Consider the following 26,396-nt stretch of genomic DNA (forward strand, 5'->3'; position numbering starts at 1 on the left):
GTTTTGAACAGCCTGTTGATTGTCCCATTTTATTGAATGGAAATGCTAAAGAATGATTTAATTTGATGAAACTGTAAAGTTGTTTTTATCCTGCTGATTGATAGAGTCTGATAAACTTCAATGCTTTTTTTCTACTGCAGAATTTCTAAATATAACATTTTGTTGATTCAATACAAGCTGTCATGTGAGAGATAAAAAAAAAAACCCAGAGTTTTAAAAATTGGTTTCTAAAGGTATTAGGTATCCCCAGGTGGAAACATGTATGTTCATAAAAATTAAAAATTATTATACAAGTATAGCTTATACTTATCCTGACATATACTTTTTAATTATGTTCTCTGGTGTGACTTTACTTATAATTGGTTGAATTTCCTGTGTTTAGAAAGGTTGGGGTTTTTTGAAAGTTTATTTTCTTTCACAGTGCTCTTCATTTCAGTTTTTATTTTTCTGTATTGGATTTGTTCAGTGCTCAGGTAAAGGCCAGCCCCAGGATGTTTGAACTTTGACTTTTATTCTGAAGAATCCTTAATTTAATTGGCTGTTCAGTATTATTCAGCTCAAAAATACATAACTTAAGTATATTTTTTAATTTAAAAAAGGGTAAGAAATAAAGAACATTACCTTTTTAACAGCTTCTCAAATGATTTGCCTTTCATTTCTTTCTTTTTGATTTATAGCATGATCTAATATATAACTTTGCTTTTCCTACATAGTTTTATAATGTTTTCAGTAGGATTTTATATTCGTTTGTTGATTTTTACAAATTTTGATATGAGCATTCTGTATTTGGAGAGAAATGGGCCATTGTTATCTAAGGAGGTGCTCTCTGTAGGGTACTATCAAATTCTCTGCTGATTACTCCACTTTGAATTTCTTTATCTGTTCCAAATACTACTACATTTTTAATGTTGAGCTTATGTTTTTATTTTTTTAGGAGGCAGATTTAAAATAATATTACCAGAGAAACTCATAACTTATTGTAATTTATATTTGGATATATTTATAATTATATTTACTTGCATAAATTAGTAATAAAGCTAATTGAATATGAATAGGCAATTTTAACATAGTAGTGGGTGATAGAAATTAAGACACCCATATGATAGACAATTTTCTTTTGCATTCCTTATTTTTAGGAGTTCAAATTTCTACTCATTAGCTATTGCTTGCCTCTTTTATTGGCTGTAAGAGCTAAGATGCTTAAATATCATTACCAGAAGGAAAGTACTTTTTTTTTTTTTTTACCTGAAAGTCAGGCAGGTGAAAATGCTATCTGTTCTACTGTACCTAAGAGCAGCCAAAATTAATTTCCTTACTTATAAATGACTATTTTTATTTGGAATGGCTATTTAAAAGTCAAGGAGTGTTTAAATTATTTTATAATAAATAAATTTGTATTTTTCTATACTTTACCTATTTTGACTTAGAGATGAATCAAACACTTAAAAGTATTTTTAAAGGTTTATAAATTTAAATGTCTAATAAGGATTACAGGTGAAAAATTCATGCATCTTTCCAAAGTTAGTTAGTTGGGCTTTAATATTAAAGAGTTCTGTTTTGGTTCAAGTGTGACTGTCGATTCCCATGAAATTCCTTGACTACACACGAGTACCGAGCTCCATTAAGGCCAGAAAGGAAATCCACAGTTCTGCCTCCAAAGGGCCTTCTGCTCATAGATACTGAATCTCAGGTGCTCAGTTTTCCTGTGTGCTTGGACTCACAGCAGGACTCGTGTTTTTCCTCGTACCTCACCCTGTTCACCCTTCTTGGTTTTTACTCTGTATTTCGGGTGACTGATCTGGCCTCCCTTCATGGTTTGTTCCCTGTTGCTCCTGTGAGTCATGCTACAGTCCAGTGTCCTTTCTCATTTGCCGGGTGGATTTTCACTGGGGAGCTCCATGATTGTTAGATACCCTGCTTGTGTCCTCTCCCTCTGCTCCTGGGTGATCCTACTACTTTGGAGTGTGTTTTAGAACCATCACACGGGCTGTAAATCTTCTGGATCCTGGGAAATATAACACCCATTTGGAGACTAATGAATTTCAAGGTGAACTTCCTTGGGAGTTTGTGAGGATCTCAATGTTTTGTAGAATATATGATATCGCACGCTTTTAAAGTATAAGCCACTTATAGCAGACTACCTGTAGCTCTCGGAGACCCAGTAAAACCAAACAGAAGCACTATTTTGCATATTTGTCTAAGGTGAATCTTTACATCATAATTGGTTCCTCAGAACAAAATATTGATATAACTTGTCATTGAACAATGATGGCCAGTGATTTGTAGGTATTACAGAGCCTGTGAGGAAAATCGGAAAATTAAAATAGCTATTTGTTATCATGATCATTTTAATAAGGTGGAGTATTTTCCACTAATTATGGAAAGTATACTATCTCTGATCTTGTGTCTTGTAACCCCACTCGTATGTGTGAAATAGGTGTATCTATGCATATAAAGAGAGACTGAAAGACAGTGAAAGCAGAAGTAAGAATGAGAGAAAGAGAGAGAGTAGGAGAAGAGGGGAGAGAGAGAGGTGCCAACTTAGAGACAAACAGAGAAAGTAATGAAAAATGAGAGGGAGTGCCCTCAGTAAAATACTAGGCATTCTTCACAGAAGTGATATGCTTCCAGTAGAAAGGATAACCCTACTTTCTCTCATAGATAGACGTTATTATAGAATCAAGAGCCTCCCCTAAAGAGGTTATGGAGCTTATTTCGGGTAAATTTGAATAGTTGCAATGATAGTGAGGATCAGTGAAAAGGGACATTGCTAATGTGTAAGGATTTTGATAATGTTGATGCATACTAACATTTTGGCTGTGGGAGGGTGGTGCAGGACAAAGAAAGGAATGTTCATTTTTAAAATCAAGTTTTCAAATTAATTGTAATTGTCCTTATTTTATTTATGTTTGTATTAGGTAGATCCTTTCTTTTTCTTTTTGTACTTAATATAACAGATAAGTTCTTTATCTTAAAAATCAGTGTGAATGTATTTAAGTCCTCTTTGAAATAAGCTTCTTGATTTCTCCCTCTCTTCTGAGGCTGGTGAATCTTCCAATCCAAGTTTTTAAGAATTGGTCTTTCTGATTAAGAAGTACAAATAGGTGGTTACAGAGTAGCCATGGGGACATAAAGTACAGTATGGGAAATGGAGTAGCCAGAGAACTTAAACTCATGGCCCATGGACATGAATGATACTATGGGGATTGCCTGAGGGAGTGGGGGTGCTGGGGACAAAGAAGGAAGAATTGGGACAACTGTAATAGCATAATCAATAAAATATAATTTACAATAAAAAAGAACCCATGAGCAACTGTACCCAAATGTATGTACTCTTTGACACTTTTTAAAAAAATCACTCTAATCTATTAGCAAAGTGATGCCCCTTTTGGTAGGACAAAAATGGCTGTAGTAATGTTTTAAATCAATGGGACAAAGGGCTTTAGAAAAAAAGGCAAGAGTTTTGAGTATACTGAGCATCATTCATAAACTCAGTTGTGTTCAGTGGAATGTTGACCAAAAGTAGATTTAACCTGTGAAATGAGGAGATTTTATATCTTCATATTTCCTTTTCCCATGTGAATGATTCTTTGGTTGAAAAACACAGTACTTTTTTTTCTCCCTTCCCAGTATATGTATTAGAGGCTCCAACAAGACCTTCATAAAAAAACAAAGACCTAAAAAAAACTCGTTTAATATAAGCTTTCTCCTAATTATTTTGATGAGAGAAACTTATTTTTTACAACACCCTTTTTCTTCTTCGGAGACGTGCCACAGAATACAATACTGCAAATACCTATGTAAAGAGACGGTAAGGGTGGGGAGTACCACTCCTGATCCAACCAAATCCAATAATACAAAAATACCACAGTAAATCATTGAGTTAATTATTAATGACAATATCAAGTCATCTTGGTGTTGCGGATATAGAAAACTCTGGCATCTTACCCTGACTGAGGCAGCATCCTCCTCAGAACCCTGCAGGCTGATGTGGGGCAGCTACAACCAGTGTGGCTCCGTTGGTGGCTGATAGCCAGAATACATTCTCATTGGTCGGTGCCAGGCTGTACTCCCTAGTAAGATATTCAAATTGTCATCTTTGACCACAGGTTGTTGTGAGGATTAAATGAAATAAAATATTATGTTTCATAGTGTCAGAGCAACATACCCAGGTATAACATTTGCCACATTGTTTGCAAGATGTATTTATTTATAGGAAAATTAGGGTAAACAAATAAGTTTTATATCACTTTTTTAAAAATGCTATTGGATTTAAAACAGATTTATTTTGGTAAGATCATTTATGGCATTGAATATTCACCTTGAAACAATGTAATGTGGTTGTAAATCTCTCAAAGTTAAAAACAACACTATAAATTACTTTCTGATGTACAGATTACTATTCACCTTTTATATTTACTATTCATCTTCATATTTAACTGGACCTTGGGATGGAGTTTTCAAAGGAAAATACTACTTCTGGCACCTATCACTAAGTTACCAAGAACATTATGAAATTGTATGTGACATTTTATGGTTATATAAGAGTCATAAAGAAGATGATGTAAGGGACCCACTAAGGAGATGTTAAAAATTACACTGATGTGCCACTTGCTTTCCTCTGATATTAAACCTACTCAGTAAATTAATTCAAATATAACAGAGAGATATCAAGTCACCTTATGCATATTTCTTGTGTAAGAGAAATGCCACTTAATTTTACCTATAATAGAGAGCCAAAACACTATGCTGATATATGGGGTTATAATTGTGGTTTGTGGCTGTATTACAAAAGCAGCATACAGCTATGATGATTGCAAAAATTCACATTCACAGTAACATTTGTGATGATTTGTGGGCATGATACATGGGAAATACACTGTGGCTTGGGTTTTCTATTAACTTATTTCATGTGACAAGAATAAAAGAAATTTAAAATTAAAATATATGGAGTTAACTATATGAGCTTAACTAAGATTTTCTTAGGCTGGAAATGTTGACAGTATCAAAGAGTCAATTACTCAATGTCCTGAAGTCAGTAGTAATAATTTAAATATCTAAAAATATCTCTTTTATGTTAATTCTGTGAATTCCTTGATATATCTATCTATCTATATATATATATTAAAATTTTCCCTCATATTTAAAACTTTAGCAAACATTCATTTATTCTCTAAGGATTATAATAAGTGGAAGTTATGAGTAATCTACAAGTTGTGCACCTTAAAAACTTTGTGATATTTTCTCATTGCACCTGATTTAAATGTATATCATTTTTACTCATGACTGAGAAGCATCTGGTAGAAAGAGAAAAAGATATTACCTCACCATTTTTGGTGTTTTCACTAAAAATTTCACTTTAATTTGTCAAATTATATAAGATTTGTAAATTTAGCTTCAAACACCTTATGTCAGCTTCTGTAACTTTTCAAAATCAAATTTATCGGGGTCACATTGGTAATAGGATCATATAGGTTTCAAGTGTACATTTCTGTGATACATGATCTGTATGTAGCATTGCGTGCCCACCACCCAAAGTCAGATAATCTTCTGTCACCATATATCTGGCCCCCTTTACCCTTTACTACCCCTCTACCCACTTTTCTTTGGTAGCTACCATGCTGCTGTCTGTGTCTACAAGTTTCAGCGTTATATCCCACATATGACTGAAATCATATATTCTCTACTTTTTCTGACTGACTTATTTTGCTTAGCATAATATTCTCAAGGTCCATCCTTGTTGTTGCAAGTGGTGGTATTTCCTCTTTTCTTATGGCTGAGTAGTATTCCATTGTATGCATGTACCACATCTTCTTTATCTAATCCTCTGTAAAAGGACATTTTGCTTGGCTCCATGTCTTGGCCACTGTGAATAGTGCTGCAGTGAACATGGGGTGTATATGTCTCTATGAATAAATGTTTTCGAGGTTCTTGGGTAGACACCCATCAGAGGGATTGCTGTGTCGATGGTAACTCTATTCTTAATTTTTTGAGGAACCTCCATACTGTTTTCCGTAGGGCTGTACCAGTTTACATTCCCACCAGCAGTGAAGGAAGGTTCCTTTTTCTCCACAACATCTCTAACTCTTGTTATTACCTGTCCTGTTGATAATAGTCATTCTAACAAGTGCGATGTGACATCTCACTGTAGTTTTGATTTGCTTCTTGGCCTTTGGCTAAGATCAAGCATAGGTATATCCTTATCAGTATATAACTTTTTGATGTTCAAAATCTGCTTCTGGGTAAAAAAATTGGGAAGGCTTACCACATTTGTACAGACTAAGGAAGTAGTGGCATGCTTCATGTTGCTTCATTTCTGATGTTAAATTCATAGATGATTTTTCATATATTAAGATCACTTTTAAAAAGTAAACAAACCTACCTAAATCTTTTATCTTAGTACAATTCAGTTAATAGTCATTGAACATATACTAATGCATAAGCTTTTTAGGCAATATTTGGGGGAACAAATTTTCCCTCACGCTTCATTTGCATAGCAGAAAACTCCACGTAAACCTGACAAGAATATATTTTATAACTACAATGGATACAGAATGCCACAGGAGTTCAAAGAGGGGAAAATAAATTCAAACGATGAAGCCAGAAGAAGGTTATATAAAGGTGCTCCCTTTTTAACTGGCTTCTGGAGGTTGTGTAGGCTGTTAGATCCCCTGGCATAGGGTTGAAAGATTGTGCATTGACATGAACTAAACTGTACCACCATGCTCAGCTTTGGACATGGCAAGAATCTTGTGTGACTAAGACACAGGGTATAAACATGTAAGTTAGGGACAGGCTGTGGAGGGTGCTCAACCTCAGGATTGGCTTTTAGCCTGTAGGCAATGGAAAAGTATTGATTTTTGAACTTAGGTGCAATGAGTGCATGTTAAAGCAATTTTATGTTAATGTATTATTTGGTCATGGCACTACACCTGATAATTCAGCAGCATCCTCAGCTCCAGTGTTAAGTATAATGTTGGTGTTCAAGACTCTCTGGCTCTTTATTCCACCATATATCTAGGTTTTCTTTAACCTATCAATTCCCATTCTGACTTTCTGGCTCTTTATTTTACCATTTATATAGTCATTTACCTATCAATTCCCTTCTGCAAGCTATTCTCTAGCTGCTCTATATCACTCTATCCTTCTTTCAATTCTGTGCTTCTCTCTCTCTTTTTTGGTATAACTTCATTTTTTATTGAATAACTATCCTTTCGGGTGGTGCCTGCTCTCTGAAGCCCCCTGTGACTGAGAAAGTCATGTATTCCCTCCATGACTTTCAAAGGATTCTTTCTACCTCTGTTTACAGTATTTCTCATAGTTTTGTCTCCTCACTGGGTTGTGATGTCCCTAGACTGTGAGTGCATCAGCTAAAATTTCTTCATCTTTATTTCCTTGCACTAAAAACAATATCAACATTTGAGAAACTCTTGTTTCTCGCAAAGTAAATTGGATTGACTTTTTCAAAATATAGATTTAATGGCAGTTGAACTTATATACTTTGAACAGGGTATATCTGATACATTTTACATATGAATATTGTGGAAACTGTCATTTATTTATAGGGTCTCATTTTCTCTGTAATATTATCACCTAAAAACTCATTTGAACTTCAATTACACATATGAAGCTAAGTGTACTAAATCTCACAGAGAGAAATATTTGTAAGGCACAAGTGACCCATGAATGCAGGCGGATTTCCTATTCTCTTTGTATTCATACAACTAGAGATACTTTTCTTGACACAAAACCCTGGCTTCATTTTGTGGGCTGTCGATTGTAAATTTAAAGGGGAAAAATATAAGCACTATGTGTCGGTAGAACTTCAAAACTGGTATCTTTCGAAGAGTCTTGTCTTAGTATTATTCTTATATTCTAAATGATATATTGATAATCAATGGCAACATGGCATCTGACATTTTGTTCTTTTCTATTATTTTCTTCCTTTTTTTCCTTCTTTCATTTTTTTTTAAATCAAGACTGAACAACAGGAAGCTGTGTTGGCAATGACCATATTGGGTAGAATTCAGGAGTAGGTATAGTAGAAAAGAGTGAAAACAAAGATCGCTTTGGTCTTTTTTTTTTTAAAGGAGGAACCCACTAGCTAGTTTATAGTATTATTCAGTTTTGAAAAAACTGGGAGCCGAAGGGGAAATTGTTTGGTGTGTCAACTAGTCTTTTTTTTCCCCCTGCAGACGGTAATCATTTCTGTATTCCTTGCTCCTAATGAAATAATTGTTATATGCTGGAAGTTAGTGATTGCTGTTTTGGATAGAATGGAGTTTTACTTTGGAAAAAATAAATTAGTAATGGAGTGGCGGGGAAGAAAAGACAGAACAGCTTTTCTGTTTTCCGGTTTGGATTCTGCTAGTGGCTTTGCTGCCTTGCCTGCAGTGATGGGTATTGCCAGAACTTGGGGAAAAACAAAGCTAAAATGGCAACATCTCTTAGGAAAATCTGTAAGATTGTAAGAAGGCTGGGTGGTTGTGGGGAGTGTGAGTTGGAGAGCAGATGCCTTTGGTCTGAGTTTCAGTCCTCACAGTCTGTTTGCTTTCTTGCTTTGAAATATTTTTTGTTTCTACCTCCTTGGTTTACAGGGAGCTGGGGAGGCTCGTTTTTGTTGTTGTTTTGAAATGTAAGTTTGCCAACAAGTGAAACAGAAAATAACTGCTGTGACAGACATGTCCCCTAAGACCTTTGCTTTTAAGGGAAACACCTCTTCTTCATGTTTAAAAACAGAGGCCCCACCGTTGGAATACCAGATTCTTTTTTGTCTGCTGTGCAATATGAAAAGGCAAAATTGTTCCTTTGGATTTCTAATTTTTTTTAAGGTCATATCAACTTTGAGGTCTTAGAGCAATAATTTCTCTGCTGCCATGATTTGCTTTATATTTTTTTTTCTTTTTTAATTCTTAGGGCAGACTTTGTGCTAGTGCTGAACAGCTGCTTTAAATTCTACTTATGAACGGAAATTTGAGGTTTTTTAAATGCTCTTACCTAATCATGATCAGACCTCCTCTGATTGATGCACTGCTCCTGTTGATTATTTTTGTACTTTTTTATTAGGCTTTCTTGGCAGTTCAGAGCCTGTTCTAACTCATATATTCCCTTTGAAAGAGTGTATTAGGTGAATTGTGTACCAGTAATAGTTTAAACAATGTAGATGGAAGAATTATTTTATGTATTTGGACAATCACTCAACAAAAACACACTGTCAGACACTGTGTTAGCCTGAGATAGATAGAAATGAAAAATATATATATACATAGTCTCCATCCTCCTAAAATTGCCTGTCTAAATAGCAGCTCACCTTGCTATCTATTAAACATTTATTCTTTCACAACGTTATTAGCTTTTATCAGCATTGTTTATAAACCTTAATGAACAAAATTTTTTTATTTGAATTATGCTATTGTAGTTGTATTTTATACACTGCTTATTTTGAGGCTCTCAAAGTTACTACAGAAATGTAGGTCTAGGTAAGATATGTTTTAGATTCTGTCCACTAATCTACTTTTTTTTCTCCTATTTATAGACAATTCTTGTCAGGTATATTTCATAAGAGCAGGTCCATGGATCAGGCCAGTGACAATCTGGTTTCCTCTGGCTCTTCATGAGAAGATTCATGGAAACTGTGTCAATGAGTTTCTGCTTCCAGTTCACATGTAATCTGTGTGAAAGTTATCATTCCTATACCCAGTTGAGACTGAAATCAAAATGGAAAATTAAGGGACATAAACAAGAAATGTCATTGTTCTATGCTGGGAATTTTGTCTTGGTTTATTATTAATGTTAAAGAATTAACTGGCTAGACTACCAGATTCCCTCAAAGACTATACTAAGCATTCTTAAAGTTTGTCTCATACTGGAAATACATCAAAGGTCATCTGCAAGTAAAATACAAACAATCTGGGAATTAGGAAATTATATTTTAGGTAAATTAAAATTAAACAAATTGAAACTCATTATAAATAAGGATTTTTTTCTATTGCTTTGGCATAATAATATTTTCTATTAGAAAATTTCAATTTAGAAATTTCTAATTTCTAATTTAGCTAATCCTTTTAAAATCATTTTTTTCCATTGGCAGCAGGGGTGGGAAAACCTATTTTAGAAAAGATAATATGCCATAAGTAAATAGACATTTAGGCAAAAAGAGTGCGGGTTAAATAATCCTGATAGTTGGCAACGGGGCTACAGAGAATATATTAGATTTACAATAGAGTTTACTAATCATGTGAACAGCATTTTCTGGGATAATTTTAGTGTCAAATATTATAGTACGCTGTCCAAATCATCCAAATGCTTCAGCATTTTGGAGTCTCTGTTTTCCAGACTGTCTCACTCATTAATAAGTGGTACAAATATACTTACCAGTAGATATGTCAACTTTTTGGTAGGGTTTTTTGGGGGGTGAAAGTTTGTATGTTTGATGCACCTCATAGACATTTGCCATAGAAACAGTGTAGTGGTTGAAAACATGGACTCTCCGGATTGAATTCCGCCCTGCTCTCTACTAACTGGGTGACTTTGGGTGGGTCACTTTACCTCAGTCCCTTAGTTTCCTTAGCCACATATAGGAACAGTAATAGTGACTGTTTGTAGGGTTGTAAAGATTAGATAGGTAAGTAGATAGATAATAGATATACATTCTAGTTACTGTTTTATGCTCAGTGCTGTGGAAGTATTAGCCACATTTTGTCATTACTACATTTAAGTGAAGAAACTATAGCTAAAGTGACAAGAAATGCTAAAATATTCAGAAATAGTTCTAATACCAAATGCTTTCTATTCACTGTTAGATTCACATTAAACTGAAGGTCAAAAACTGACGAACTTGCTATGGTTGTTTATTGTTGTTCTTGTTCTACTAACATTAAATTTTTGGAGATTTCTCATGAAAATCCAGATATTTGGTTTTTCTTCATAACTGGATGTTTTGATCACACTGAACCAGCAACCGCCGCTGAGCACCATGAACCTGAGTGAGGTCCCAACAACCGCTCTAAGTCTGGTCGTACACTCTGTGAATTTCTACAGTCTGCCTGTCGCCGATACCCCATTACGCTGCTGGCACCTGCACGCGACACTATGTCCTTTATTCATGGTATTATCTGCCGAGTGCCTCGCAGTTTCTGGATTTTTGTGACTCTCTGAAATGCATTCTGATTTCTAGTTGATTTTTTTTATAATATTGACTATTTTAGGAAAAATGTTAAAATGGATGGTTTAGGAGCATTGTTATCTTTATATATAAGTTTCTGAAATACAAGTGGATGAACTTCTGAAATGTATGATCAAATATAGCAGAACTTTATTACAGCAAATTCGTATATCTTTTGGGTTGGTCAAAAAGTTCATTTGGTTTTTTTTTTTAAGATGGCTCTAGTAGCACTTAATTGTCTTTAACGTCATTCAAAACAATTTTATTAGATTGTATTGTGACAGCTGTCATATCAGCATACATTTAAAAAATCACAATTGGTGATTTTTTTGTGTAGCCATTTTAGTATTAAAGATAGAAGAAAATAAGCAAAATGTTGGCATATTATGCTGTATTATTAAAAGAAAGATAAAAACACAACTGAAATGCAACAAAAAAAAGATTGTGCAATGTATGGAGAAGGTGCTGTGACTGATTGAACATGTCAAAAGTGGTTTGCAAAGTTTTGGGCTGGAGATTTCTCATTAGACGATGATCCACGGTTGGGTAGACCAGTTGAAGTTGATAGCGATCAAATGGAGACATTAATTGAGAACAGTCAATGTTATTCTACATGGGAGATAGCCGACATACTCAAAATATCCAAATCAGTAAAGCTATTGGTGAAAATGAAAAAAACGTGTGTTCTATTTTTCAGAAAAAAACTAAACAGACTTTTTGGCCAATCCAATATAAATATAGTCAGCAAACAAAGAATCAGATTCATTATCTGAAATGAGTCATATGGTAAAATGTTCATTCTGATACTTTTGGTTGATCCCACGATGTTGATGATTACCAGCTTCAGGTATTTTAACTGGCAGTGCAGAAGTTGGTACCAGCCCTTTCTCTGTGGTGGAAGATCGCATGACACTTAGATGGAGGAAAGAGAAGATGTTAAAACTGCATGCCCATGCTACCTCAAAATAGAAATCCCTAGGAACCATATGCTTTGAGATTTAAAATGAAATACTTTGAGTAAAGAAAAAAAATCCATATGAAGTCCCTAAATTCATTAGGAAATGGAAAAACAGAAATTTAAAGAAAATACTAGAGCTGTATTGCTAGTAGGCATAAAAGATGCATATACCATATTGATATGTCTCCCTGTGTTTATATCAAATATAAATGCATATTAATGGCTTGAAAGAAGGATGAGGGAAGAGCAGTCATGTTCAATCCACCATCAATCTTAAGATATAACTCATATAACCTATTGTCAGCTTTTGCGTTACTTTAAAACTGAAGGAAAATATACTGTGTAATTTATAAAATAGTCACATTGTCAATGACCATATTATAAAGAATTATCCAAGAATATGTAGTATACAGGGTGGGACAAAAGTAGGTTTACAGTTCATGAGACACAGTTTATTCTTGTGTTATTATTTATTAATTATATTACTTTCTGTACAAACAACTCCAAACCTACTTTTGTCCCACCCTGTATGTCCAATTGATTGGTTCTAATGAAAATTTCTATTTATGCCCTTATAATTTTCATTTTCCAACATTTTCACTGTCATTTTAGATGCAGTAAATTCTGTTGTTTATTATAATATATAGCATAATAATAGTATTAGCAAATCATACTTGATCTTTTTAAGAAGAGTAAAATGCAGAGGCATTGGAAGGAACCATAAAGGTTGACTAGTTCGGCTGCTTAAAGGTGCGCATGAGTCCTCTCGGTAGCATTTCTGATGTGTGATCTGTCTTCCCTTTGGATCCTGAAAGTGCCGTGGCCCTCATCATCCCACGAGACAAGCAATTTCATTTTTGGGCGGCTGTGGCAGTTAGCAGGTTCTTTTTAACACTGAGCCTAAATGTACCTTCTCTGAACTTCTGCTTTTAACTCTTCTTTTATTCTCTCTTCACTATTTGTATATATTTTGTATATTGCATAGCATTATAATTTTCTTTTTATATGCTAGCTTCTGCAAAGTAGGGCAACTAACACATAGCAGACCTTCAATAAGTATTATCAATAAATGAATGAATGAATAGTCCTGGTAATGTCTCTAAAACCACACACACAAAAAAACAAAATAACCTCTGCCAAAGCAGAAGTTTATATTTCAACAATTTTTGTTTATATATGTATACACACATATATACATACATATATATGTGTATATAGAGAGAGAGATGTGTGTGCTGTGTATAGCACAAAAATCCATGTATAATATTTTAGAAGTTAACACATTTTTGTGTATTCAGAAATCCCGGATAGAAATTCCTCCATAGGCAGAAATTGCCACACAAGTTGGTAAAAACATCTAAGACCTGAACTTTAGCAGTGGCTCCTGGACTGATGCCCATATTAACATTTGAAGTGCGGATTCTAACAACACACTCCTTGATAATGCTCTGTGGGTTTCAAGAATCAGGAAGGCTACGGTGATTATTTATTATAAAACCTTTTACCCAGTGTTTGCCTTTAAAATAATATAAAAAATAATATTGGTAACATTGATGTTCAACAGAAAATATAATTTAATTGTATTACCTTCCATTAGATTATAGTTCTGTGCTGTTTCTTGTATTTGTCTGCAGTACCTCCAAAATATGAACGAAGGTTTACATTTCTTGAGAGTATTGTGACAGCGGTGGTTATTAATTCTGATTCGTTTCTAAATACTCCATGAGCTGAAGGGATATAGTCCATATGGAAAGGGATTGGTGGTGTTTAATCTCTCTTGACATCACTCAGTTTTGAAGTAGCTATTATTTCAGTCTGCTTTTTGGTGATAGCCAGAAGATACCTGCCTGAAACTTTACATTTTAGATTGATTTTCTTTTGCCAAATGATGATAGAGCATTCTAACTCAATTGTTTTTCTCTTGGAGTATTTGTGGCTATCTTTCTTTGTTTTAAAGTATTTTATTAGAAGTGCAAAATGTTTTTAGGAGAACTACAGGGTCATTTGGGGAATGGGGATGGCTAAAATTATTGATTGATAATATATGGGGAAAGAACAGAGTTCATCAATTGTTTCAGTAACTGAATAGTTATAGAGATTGAAAATGAAATTCTGAGTAGTTTGCTAGTTATTTTTTCCCACTCTGTTGTAATAGCTTGATTTTTCTAGTCAAAATTATCCTTTTTGGGTTTAGCCTCAGAGTCCTCAGATGGTCGTACAAAATGTTAGGCGTCAATCTAAGCCAAACTGGGAGTTTCTCACTGTACTAGTGCAGCAAACCCAGTGATGCGAGGAGTCCTCCACACTGGTTCTTCCCAACTGAAACCATCTCTTTGTCTGGAAGTGTTAAGTCCCATATCTAAAATGGGGAAATTGTTTATGTGGACAACAATTTCTAATGAAACCTTTACAATGACTGAATCTTGTAATACCATGTACTACTTACCCTTATCCTAAAGGGATTTACCTCACCCTCTGAAAGCAGGTAGAAGGAGCCTATTTTATATAAGTTGTTTGGATGTAAGTGTCATGCAGCAAAGTCCATATTCTGAATTCCTAGCAGTGGGGTAACATTGGGCTACTTCAGTAGTCCAAAGACTGCTAGCATACTTCTCAGTGTCACACAAGAGTGATTTCTTTTCACTTAGCTTGCAACTAAAATTATTTGAAGGCCAAACACGCTGCGTTACCAGATAGTAGAGTTGATTACTCACTTTTCTAGCAAGATTCAGAAATCTTAGCCTAGTGCAGCCAACTAAACCTTATATTTTTAATTCAAAAATAAAAAATATGGCTGTATAGAAGTATTAAAATAACTCTTGGCTATTTTTCATTGGTCAAAATATATTAAACACAGATGGCTTCTCATAGCTAATTAGGTTGGACCATACCCTAACCTTAACTATGCTTTACAACTGAATTGTTTAAATTAGATTCAACTCAATTCAATCCCTAATAATAATAACAGTAGAGAGCATTTAGCCAATACATATAGTGTGTTTGGTAAAGTGCTACTTGCTTATATATATACTTATTTACTTCCTTGTAAATGCAGCTGATACTTTGTACAGTAAGGAAACAGAGACTCAGAGAGGTTAAGTAATATGGTCAAGGTCACAAAGCTGGGAGATAGTGTAACTAAGACTCACCTCATGTTTGTTTAATCAAAGCTTGCTCTTCAGTACTGTCCACATTCCTTCACTTTGGTTTATTATGTTCTATGCAAAATCCTGCTTGAGATCCAAAAATGAGTAATATTGTTGTGGGTCAAGGAGTTTATAATTCAAAGTGAGTACCTCACAAAGTAACTCTGGAAGTTCAATATCCAAAGTGGGTAAACTCATTTTGATTGTGGTTTAAAAAGTTTCTTTGGGATTAAAAAGTTTGATAGATGGGTTTCAGTATTAGAGATAAAGATTAGAATGTGAGGTTTTGTATTTTAATCTAGAATTTTCAAGTAGATTACTTATAGTACAAAAGTTGTATAAAGATTGAATAAAGATAAAAATAAATAAATGTGAACCACTAGCACAGATTTGAAAAACAATTCTTAAATTATTAAGATAATAGTAGTTGATTTGAAAAATATCTGGTTCCTTCGGAATCAGTAAACCCCTGTGCTTTACTACACTTAGATACGTAATTTTGTTATTATAATTACACAAATGTCTGTGCCTTTTCCTCCTAATGAATTTCTCCACCATGAGAAAGTATAAATTATTTTTAAAGAAATAAAATTGAGAGAACCAACAGTATGGGAAAACATATTTGCCAATGATAACTCAGACAAGGGACTGATCTCCAAAATATATAAAGAACTCACACGACTCCACTCCAGGAAGACAAACAACCCAATTAAAAAATGGGCAAAGGACTTGAACAGACACTTCTCCAAGGAAGACATACAGAGGGCCTAGAGACATATGAAAAGATGCTCAGCATCACTAGCCATCAGAGAGATGCAAATTAAAACCACAATGAGGTATCATCTCACGCCAGTCAGAGTGGCCAACATAAACAAATCCACAAACAAATGTTGGAGAGGATGCGGAGAAAAGGGAACCCTAGTGCACTGTTGGTGGGAATGCAAACTGGTGAGGCCACTGTGGAAAACAGTGTGGAATTTCCTCAGAAAACTAAAAATGGAACTGCCCTTTGACCCAGCAATTCCGCTGCTGGGATTATACCCTAAGAACTCTGAAACACCAATCCAAAAGAACCTATGCACCCCAATGTTCATAGCAGCACAATTTACAATAACCAAGTACTGGAAGCAACCTAAGTGCCCCTCAGCAAACGAGTGGATCCAAAAATTATGGTATATTTACACAATGGAATTCTACGCAGCAGAGAGAAAGAAGGAGCTTATACCCTTTGCAACATCATGGATGGAACTGGAGAGCATTATGCTAAGTGAAATAAGCCAGGCAGTGAGGGACAAATACCATATGATCTCACCTTTAACTGGAACATAATCAATAGAAGAAAAAAGGAAACAAAATATAACCAGAGACATTGAAGTTAAGAACAATCTAACAATGGTCAGGGGGGAGTGGGGAGGGGACAGTGAGGAGACGGGATTACAGGAACTACTATAAAGGACACATGGACAGAATCAAGGGGGAGGGTGGAGGTGGGGGGGAGGTGGGTTCAGCTGGGGTGGGGTGGAGGGATGGGGAGAAAAGGCATACAACTGTAATTGAATAACAATAAAAATTTTTTAAAAAGAAAATAAATAAAATTGAAACAGTTGCTACTATATTTACCTAAATGTTTATTTAATAAGCCTATGTTGATTTGACCTAAATCACTTCAAACTATTAAAGCATCTTAGAATATATTATAGAATGTTAATAAGTGAGGACAATGTCCTACTTTTATTATGGTGGATATGTATTTGTAGACAAACTACTAAGAAAAAATTAAAAACACAGTCAGGTTATACATTCTGTTTCCCTACTATAATTTTTAAGGCTTGATTACACAGCTAGCACCAACAGTAGTTGATTTGATAGGAAATGATTTAATTTTGGGCTCAAGGTAATTATTTTGGAGATGATTCCACAAATTGTTTACAAAGGTTGTGATTTCTTTAGACGTTTCCTCAAGAGAAATTGGAGGTTAAGCTACTTCCCCAAAATCTTCCCTGTATTAACAAAACTAAAATGCTGGGTCAAACTACTCCAGACTGAACTATTTTGGAAGTGTAATAACACATTGTATCTTCTATAAGCATTTAAATGAAGAAATTAGTAGAAACCCAAGTAAAAATTGATAGCCTACCACTGTGAAGATATCATGTGAGAACAGGATATCATCTGGCTGATGTGGGCATTAGGAGTGATTCTGTATGTGGTTTTCGTCATTAAATATTTGTGTATCGTGGTTCCACAAAAAGAGGATGTTGCAAAGAGGGTGCTAAAAGAAAAAAAAGAACCTAATGAAAAAAATTTAGAAGCAAAAAGAACATTTACTTAGTGTAGATCTAACAACAATGTTCAGTAAAAGCTCACATTTAAATAAAAGTGACAGAAGTTATAAATATATTTTTATTTTTGGAGAAAAATCATTTAAAAACATATATTGCAGTAATTTGCTTTACATAAAATAATCATTTAAATTATCATAAATTTGCTTAAGATGTCATAGAATTGTGCTAATTTTAGTGGGGTTTCTTTGTAAGATTATATTTATTTAATTTTAGAAAGAGGGGACGGAAGGGTGAAAGAGAGGGAGAGAACCTTCGATGGGTGAGAGAAACATCAGTTGTTTCTCTTGCTCTTGTCCCTACTGGAGACAGTCCAAAACCCAGGCATGTGACCTGACCGGGAAAGAACCAAGGGCCTTTCACTTTGCGAGATGATGCCCCATCAACTCAGCTACACTGGTCAGGACCGGTTTTCTTTTTTATAGTAATATTTTGGTGGATTTTGTGACTGTTCAATAGATTATGCACAAGTATTTCTGGAGAGTTTACTAAGTATATTAATGAAAGGCAAGGTTATAAGTTCATGATTGTAAAGAAGTGACTGTTTAACCATTGCTCTCTTTTGCTATATGGAGTATACAATTATTTTTCTGTATTTTACTTGATTTGAATACAACATTGGCAGGTATTGTTTTTGATGCACTTTGATATGCTCAGCTTGTTTCATCAGGACCAAGTATTTATTGCAAGGAGACTATTTCATTACTTCTGAGAGCAGAATACCACATGAAGCAAGCAGAAATATGAGTGCCTGTTGCTCTAGGGCCTACTCCAGGTGTGGATATGGAAAGAGATAAACTCTGAAAGCAACATAGTTCATTCTAAACAAAACGATGCCTTGCATTATGAATACACATTTTATAGAAGAGTGTACAGATTGCCAAAGGAATCACATTTACCCCATCTCGAAAAGGGTAATTCCTTCCGGTCATTGACTAGACAGTGTGAAGAAGACAGTGTGATTGCAGCTGCTGCGATCTATGGGTAAATAGAGGCTTTAATAACACACAAGTATTTGTCCCAACCTCAAAGGGCACCCTGAAATAGAACTTCACAGATGATACAGCTCTCTCCATATACATTCTGGTGGCTCTTGCCTAGGGACTTCCTTGGACACTTCATATGCTTCCCTGACTCTTTAAATGCAGTTATGGTAGTTCTCTTTGTGTGCAACTTGGCTTCAGTCCTTTATAAATAATGCCAGTGTAGTATATAAGAATGACAAACGTGAAAATAGGAAATGAGTATTTAAGACTCTGGAAAATCATCTCTATGGTTTGATGTTCTTGGACACATGAGAAGATGATTTTGAAAGGATTAATTATCTCCATCTGAACTTTCCTTCGAACTTCAGAAACATGTCTCATGTAGGCTATCCTGAGTGTGCTCATAGCCAATTCTTTTGAAATGTGTGTTCTACACTAAACATTCTTTAGAATGTCCAGCACTCATTCTACTTCAATTTTATATGCTTTATTATCTTTTAAACTAATGTATGTTCTCTTGTAGTCTTGGCAGAAGTAACTGTCTTGCAATCCAAAGCTGTTGATAATATTTAGTTATATGAATGGCTAATATGGTTATATATAGCCATTAAAAATGTTTTTAGGGAACTGGGTATGGGTGGTTTAATGGAGAGGAAACCAGTATTTTAAGAAGCCTTTAAATGATCATGCCTACAGCAGAATAACAAGAGACAGAGAGAAAGAGAGAGAGAGAGAGAGAGAGAGAGAGAGAGAGAGAGAGAGAGAGACACCAAGAGAGAGTGAGAGAGAAGGAGAGGGGAGGAGGGGAGAACTCTGTCCCCTTTGGAACACAAAGGTCTTTCAGTTGTGGGGGATCAGAATGGGGGTGTTTGGGTAGTGGAAAAAAATGTTCTAGCATGTGGTAATGAGGTTTAAAAAAAAAACAGCAATGGATGATTACTTTTCTCCATCAAGGCTCCTTTATCCTCATAAGCTCAGACAGTGGTCAGCATGTTAGACACCCCTCCCTGTTTTATCCATCCCTTAACTGTGTTTTTTGACAGAACTGGTTTATACAGCTGGGCCTTTGTTAAGCTTTGGGGGAAATACTACAGAACAGCAGAAAATATGGCAGAGGATCTATAAAACTAAATGGTAAACACTCTATTGAGTGCAAGATTTCACCTTTAAAGTTTTGCTTTTGGTTGATTAGTTCTTCTTTTATAGATTTGTAAAATGAACATCTTTAAAATTCTTAGGTTTTCTACTGACAGACTTCATGGTGATATGGGTAAATTCATTGTGTTAACCAGTGAAATTTCTTATCAGCTATATTTTAATGAACAAAACAGGGAAGAACTCAGCCATATTACTGACTGAAATTACAATAAATTAGACATTCCTATTGTAGTGATATAGTATTTTAAGGAACATCTACATTGTGTGTGCTTAGCCATAGAACTGTTTGAAAAGAGAAAGCAAATAGGAAAAGTATTTGTTTAAAAAAAGTTTGTCTAGGTGACATACTTAAAAACATTTTTAAATGGAAATTTGATGGTGACACTACTGTCAGCCCTGTTTGAACTCCCATGTGAACCCTGCACTGAGATCATTTTGTGCTTTTACACGTGTCATACCTTCATAAGAGTTTGATGATTTTTTTCTCTACAAAATATGCCAGCCATATCATTGAATTTTTATTTCACAGGCGGGGAACTGATAGCCTTTAAGTCACTACTGAATAAATAGTTTGTACCCATTTATAGAGAAGAGCTAACATTCCTGACTTGTCCACAGTGGCAGTATGAACCATGCTTTTAAAGGTTTTTTTCCCCTTTAAAAACAACAGAGAATGTGCTAAAACCAGAAAGATTAATGGGGGAAGAAGATAAACAGTTAAGACGTAAAATGAGTTTAGAGGTCAAGCTAGAAAAATAAGAAAGCTTATGGATTTAATTCATATTCATCCAAGCAAAGAAGCTTTGGCATGAAAGGAACCAATGAAGAGACTCAGCATTCTCGTAACATCAACCCGGGCTGCATCCCGCTGTTTTGGAGTTTGGGTTGATAGATGCTCATCGTCTTTGGCACTGCACCCTTACTTTTGGACTTTTCATGATTATAATGGCAAATTCTTCATTTTGCCGGGAAGTTCAGAAATGTGCCTTTGCCTAGTGTGCCTAACTTGCCCATCAGAAGCTGTTGTCCTAGGAAAGCTTTGTACACGGTATATATGTTCTTTGCAGTCTATTTTGAATATAACATAAATATTTTTTACTTTGTTCATATTTCACCAGCTGTTGTAGAAACAGACTGCACCCAAGTGTGTATGGGGCTGGAAAGGAAGAGCGAGTCCCCTAACTTTGGCCTGAATTTAGCAAAGCGTAAACTTTTCCTTGCCAGGGTTATTTTGATTCCAGAAAGGGTAGGGGTCATAATATTTTTCTTCATTGAACTACTTAGTCATTCCCAACAAATCTGACATTGATGTTCAGTATTGCTTTTAGTTGTGAGCCTCCTTTCTCATTTCTGCTAGGGGAAAAAAAACAGCACACCATTCTCTAGAGGTTTACTTTTGAAGGCTTAACTTGCTTGATTTCACAATGACCTTTGAAAACAAAAGAAATTAAAACGAGACTGGTTACTTAATTATTTTTGTCATCGTTATTAGATCCTAAATAAATTAAACATGCCACAGATTTTATTTCAAGGCATACACCATGCTAAGAATAAGTCACTTTTGATTATGGAACAATTTGCTATTTATTTAGACTTAGCCAGTAATGTGAGAAGGGAGAGAGAGCAAGGGTGGGGGGTGGGCTTTTCAGAGGATGCTCAGATAAGAAGATAGGGAAGAGACTCAAAATAAGTACTTCAGGGTAATTTGGAAAATAAAATTTTATATCCTGTTTGTGGTTCTGCCAAAGGGAGAATCTCTTGGGAGAGTCAAAATGACAAAGTCATTAAAATTAGTGAAATCATATTTTTACAGAGGGGTCAATATCATTAAACCTAAATAGATGTTCTTTCTTGCTTAAAAACTGTTTATTTTTTTGCATATGCATTTCATTTGACCAGTGATATTTGAGTGAAAATACATATTCTTTCACTATAAATATGAAGAAACTGGTGAACTGTTTTTATAGGTTATTATAAACATGTCCACATATGTGTGAACATGGGAACATATGTAGATATGCACATATCCTCATGCAGATAATATGAAAAAAATGAGTGGCATTATTTCAGAAAGAAAAAGTTACAGGTTAATATTACTCACTATGATAGTAATGGTTACATATTACATTTCCTTTAGGTTGTTTTTCTTTTATGTTGTATATGGGTTAACAAACTGAAAAAGAGTTTGTTTCTACTTCTTTATTTTTCCCTTTAAAATACCGAAAACTTCCAACCAAATAGTTTAAATTTTATTGTAAATAAAGAATGTTAGGATATGATTAGGATTAAATTAAAATGGTGATGTCCAATTCTTAATAACATGGTTGTATAAAAAGAGAGTATTAATTCCCATTAACATATCATTATGCAGTAAAAGTCTTCTCTGCCTTCCTCCTCCTGCTCACCCTCCTCTTCCCCCTTCTCTCTCTCTCTCTCTCACCCCCCCCACACACATACACACACATAGGATTGCACATATACACAAGACATGGATACTCTCAAATTACCCAGTGAGCTTTATTCAAGGAGAGAACAACAGAAATTGAGTCCCTGATTCACTAGCAATTGTTCTGATAGACAGCAGTAAAGATTATTCCTTTGCAGGGATTCTACAGACAGTTCTTAAAATTACCTTTGTAGAGATCTTGAGAATTGATACGCATTTCATACAATATTCTTTCACTCTTCTATCCAGTTGTCTTTAACCTGAAATTTATACATGTGGCAACCACATGTCTGAGAAACATCCAAAAGGCTTCTGATTTTTTAACTTTATTTCTTTAACTCAGAAGCATGCAATACTTGTTAACAAATTGTCCCAATTTTTGGTCTAGATAAATGGTACTCCTATTCAATGTATGGGTTTTTGTTGTTGTTTCTTCTTATTGTTATTAATAGAGTTGTACAGTGTGCACTGGAAGACACAGTTTTTGCTAATCTCTAGGTTTCCCCCTCCAATTCTCTGTCTGTCCCAGGACTGGAGTATGTGGCTACTCAGTGCTCAGCTTTCAGACTTACAAGGAGCCGAGCATCTGGGGAAACTCAGGAGGTGAGCACTTTCACGCTGACTCAGAGACCAGCCGTATGACTCCAGTCTGGCGCTGTCATGCCTGGTTATGGAAAGGCAAGAACAATGCCTCCCTTGAGAAGGGAGAAAAAAGTCTAGTGCAGTCACAATTTTGATGTAAAATTTAAATCATCCCTCCACATCCTGTGGACTTAGAGCTGTCAGAAAGGCAAAACCCAGGCTCAAATGGAAAAAGCTTTTTATTTCCTTAAAAAGTATACCTTCTCTAACTATAATTACAAGTTTTTAGAACCACAAATCTTAATGCTAGATCATTCAAAGTAATTTATAAATAATCGGAACAAAAGGACTTTGACATTTTTTAACCTGTAGATGGCTCAAGGTTAAATGTTATTTTGTTTGTTTGTTTTTGATTAGTGACAAATTCATAACAATACACAGATTAAATAATTTGCAGCAAATTGGTATTTTATAACTTTTATTTTTTCTTCTAAATGTATGCATTTTGTCATTTATTTATAACTTAAAAGAAATTTCTCTTCAATATTTAAAAATCTTATTTATGTTGTTTTCTATAGATTTAATTGAAGTTAGTGTATTTGGTGATTAAAAAGATTGTGTAATCAAATATTTAATAGTTCACAAATAAGTGTTTGAGATAAGAAAATAAAATTATAACAATTATTAAGTGAGTCAAATAAAATTAGATTATTTTTCAGTAGAGAGTGCTTATTGCCATTGCCTTGTATTGCAAATCATGAGAAAATTTTTGATAATTTTTCAAAATAATCTAGCATTCTGTAAAAATGCTTAATAGCTCTTCTCTTTATAAAAGTGACTTTGTATTCACTATGAAAGTTCCCCTAACTAGTTTTCCTTCAGCTTGTCAGACTCATAATTAATTCTATATTTTCTAAGTAGAATACTATGGGATGAGTTTAATTAAATTTAATAATTTTTATATCATTATATATATCATGCATAGTATTGTCTTAAGCCTTTAGCAAGCATGGATTAATTTTTAAATAATACCATATAACATAAACATCCAAATTTTTAGCTGGCAGATGCATTTATTTAGATAAGTCTGGGCTTTAGAGCCCAGTGATGAGGTTGCTCATATAAAGCAATCTTGTTATTTATAGAAGTTTTGTGGGTCTTCATCCAGTAACACATGTTTTAACATTGGAATAAGTTATAACTTACGATTATTAGTAAAACAGTAAGACAAGAAAGTAGAAAAAGAATAAAACTGAATTCCGAATCATTATAAGATGGAAGTTTACTATCATAAACTATTTATAAATGCTTACCTTTGGTACTTGTCTCCCTTGAGTAGAAAACAAAAACGAATGGACACTATAAAGTTAATTTTATTGTGTACTTTGGTTACATTATTCAAGCACTCCTGAAATATCCTGTATCCAACTAATAAAGATGCACTCATTTCTTTCAGGTACTGACAAGAATTCAGTTCTCTTTTTGAGTCATTCCTTATCACTCTTTCACTTCTGCTTTTTTTCTTTTCATTTTCTACATATTCTGAGGAGAATCCTGTACCTTTTAATTTTTTCTCCTTCTTAATTCTTCCCTCTATGTTCTGACTCTTTGGTTGTTTGGACAGTTCTGGAGAGAGCTATTTGGTAAGAGCAGAGATGTGAGCAAATAGAGGGGCAAACAGGTGGTGTACAAGTTAAAAGTGATGCTATTCTTATCAGAGAAAAGGAAAAGTAATGGACCACATAACTTCAGTGTAGAGACCATCTCAGAATCAAATCATATGATGAGGTAAACACAAGCAACAGCCTTGACAAAACTCTTAGTGACTACATTTTTAATTAACATCGTTTTAAATGCAGTTTAAGCTTTTGTAATTTTTATTACATTTTTTATCTAAATTCAAGTTGCATTTGAGACCAAAATAATACATTTCTTCCTAAGTAGCTATAGCTCAAAAATTACTTCTATTTTTAGACTTCAGTGTTATGGTAAGTTTTGTTTATAAATACTAGCAGAAATAAGGGTCTGCTCTGGTAAAAAGTATAGTAAGTTTTAAGAGGGAGACTAGTCTTATTTATCATTCTCTGTTACCTGTTTTTGTATTTATATGAAATCTGTGTTTCTACTTCCATTTATAGTATGTGCCAAGATCTGATGAACTTGTTGATGCCTCTAAATAACAGTATAATGAATGCAGTCATTGTACGTGGGAAGCAACAGGGAGAGAAGTATAGAGATTGGCATATTCTATATCAGAAATTGATGGCAAAGAGGATTTAGAGAAAAGAGAAGAAAAATGTATCACAAATCAATTTTCTATTTAAAAAGCTTTTGAACATTATATATGACAGATTTGGTTATAAAATATACATAGAGTGTTCACAGGGTAAACACAAAGCTGACTCTGAACTTGTAGGAAAATGAAGATAGTCAAAACATGTTATAAAGAAAAATAACAAACTATAAGATATGAATAACAATTGAAATTCATAGTTAAAGGTAATGAAGTTGATTTTTCTTTATAAAATGACGTGCTGAGTTTGTGTAATTCTACGTTAATAAATCACATAGAAGTGTTGGTTGTTTCATTCATTTGAATCAAAACCTGTTCATTTGTGCTAAATTAAATAAATGCCATGATCCAGCATTTTAACGTTCATACTCAGAATGTTTAGTTTTCTAGAATTGTTTAGAGAATAATTAAGCTGCTTTGCTTATCATTTTGACTTTTCTTTATCTGTCTTGTTTGCTCAATCCTTTTTATACACTGGTCTCCCAAACTAGGATGGACTGCAAGATTCAGATTATTCTCTTCTTTGCTCTATTTTCTCCTTATTTTTCCCTGGGAGAGACAATTCTGCTCTTAACTGCTATCTATGATAGCGCTAAGATTGAGTACTACAACAATGAAAAGTATTTAACCACTTTATGACTCAGTTTTCTATTTTATAAAAGAAGAAGAATAAAAACGCTGACTCGGCATTATGGAACAAGTCAATGAGAAATAATTTCAGTCAGAGGTTAACCCTCTACTTGTGTGTGAAAGACTTCATAGCCTTGGTTCCTTCCACAGAAATCCTGCATTTTCTGATTATGTGCGATTTCTTTTTTTTAATCCTGCATTGAACAAAGATTTACTTCTAAACTGAACTTATTTCCCTACAAATTAGTCGTTCTTTCTAATTCATGTATTTATCTACATAGCAGTATTCTCTAAATTAGACATTCAAGTCATCTCTTTATCTTTGAAATATCTCACCACATTGTTCTCCACCTATGCTTCCCACCTTAAACCTTCTATCATCTACTAATCTCAAAGAAATTTTCTTTCTAAAATACAAGTTTGATTATATTATTATGTGACTTACAAGCCATCACCAGTTCCCTACTGCCTTTAGGACCGAGTTCTAATTTTTGTTTAGACATTCAAACCTGATAGGATTTAACAAAAATCATGATCTTATGCTCACTACCTTTCATTAGTAGGTGCATTTGCTCATCCTAGAATCTACTGCTTTAACCAAACTATCCTGCTCACGGTCCCATAGCTTTATATATGTTTTTATTTGCTGATGTCATTTCTCCTCTCTGTAATTTCTCCTCTTCTCTCTCTA

The 26,396-nt window shown here is 34.3% G+C and overlaps 1 protein-coding gene across 21 annotated transcripts in view; it reads left to right on the forward strand.

Annotated features, from left to right (window-relative positions):
• Positions 1 to 26,396, forward strand: part of SOX5 (SRY-box transcription factor 5) — a 908,025-nt gene that overhangs the window by 554,617 nt on the left and 327,012 nt on the right. For 2 of the 21 annotated variants that reach the window (XM_024575362.4, XM_071221064.1), the window contains exon 1: positions 22,569 to 22,803. The exons of 15 other annotated variants lie outside the window; for them this stretch is intronic. In XM_024575362.4, coding sequence (XP_024431130.1) covers positions 22,613 to 22,803 — 191 coding nt within the window. In that variant the 5' untranslated portion in view covers positions 22,569 to 22,612. Of the gene's footprint in view, positions 1 to 22,566; positions 22,804 to 26,396 lie in introns of those variants that run through there. 4 more of the 21 variants (XM_024575363.4, XM_024575364.4, XM_053921737.2 and 1 more) reach the window with 3 other exon arrangements.

The sequence above is a fragment of the Desmodus rotundus genome, chromosome 3, assembly GCF_022682495.2.
Source record: "Desmodus rotundus isolate HL8 chromosome 3, HLdesRot8A.1, whole genome shotgun sequence".
Lineage (NCBI taxonomy): Eukaryota > Metazoa > Chordata > Mammalia > Chiroptera > Phyllostomidae > Desmodus > Desmodus rotundus.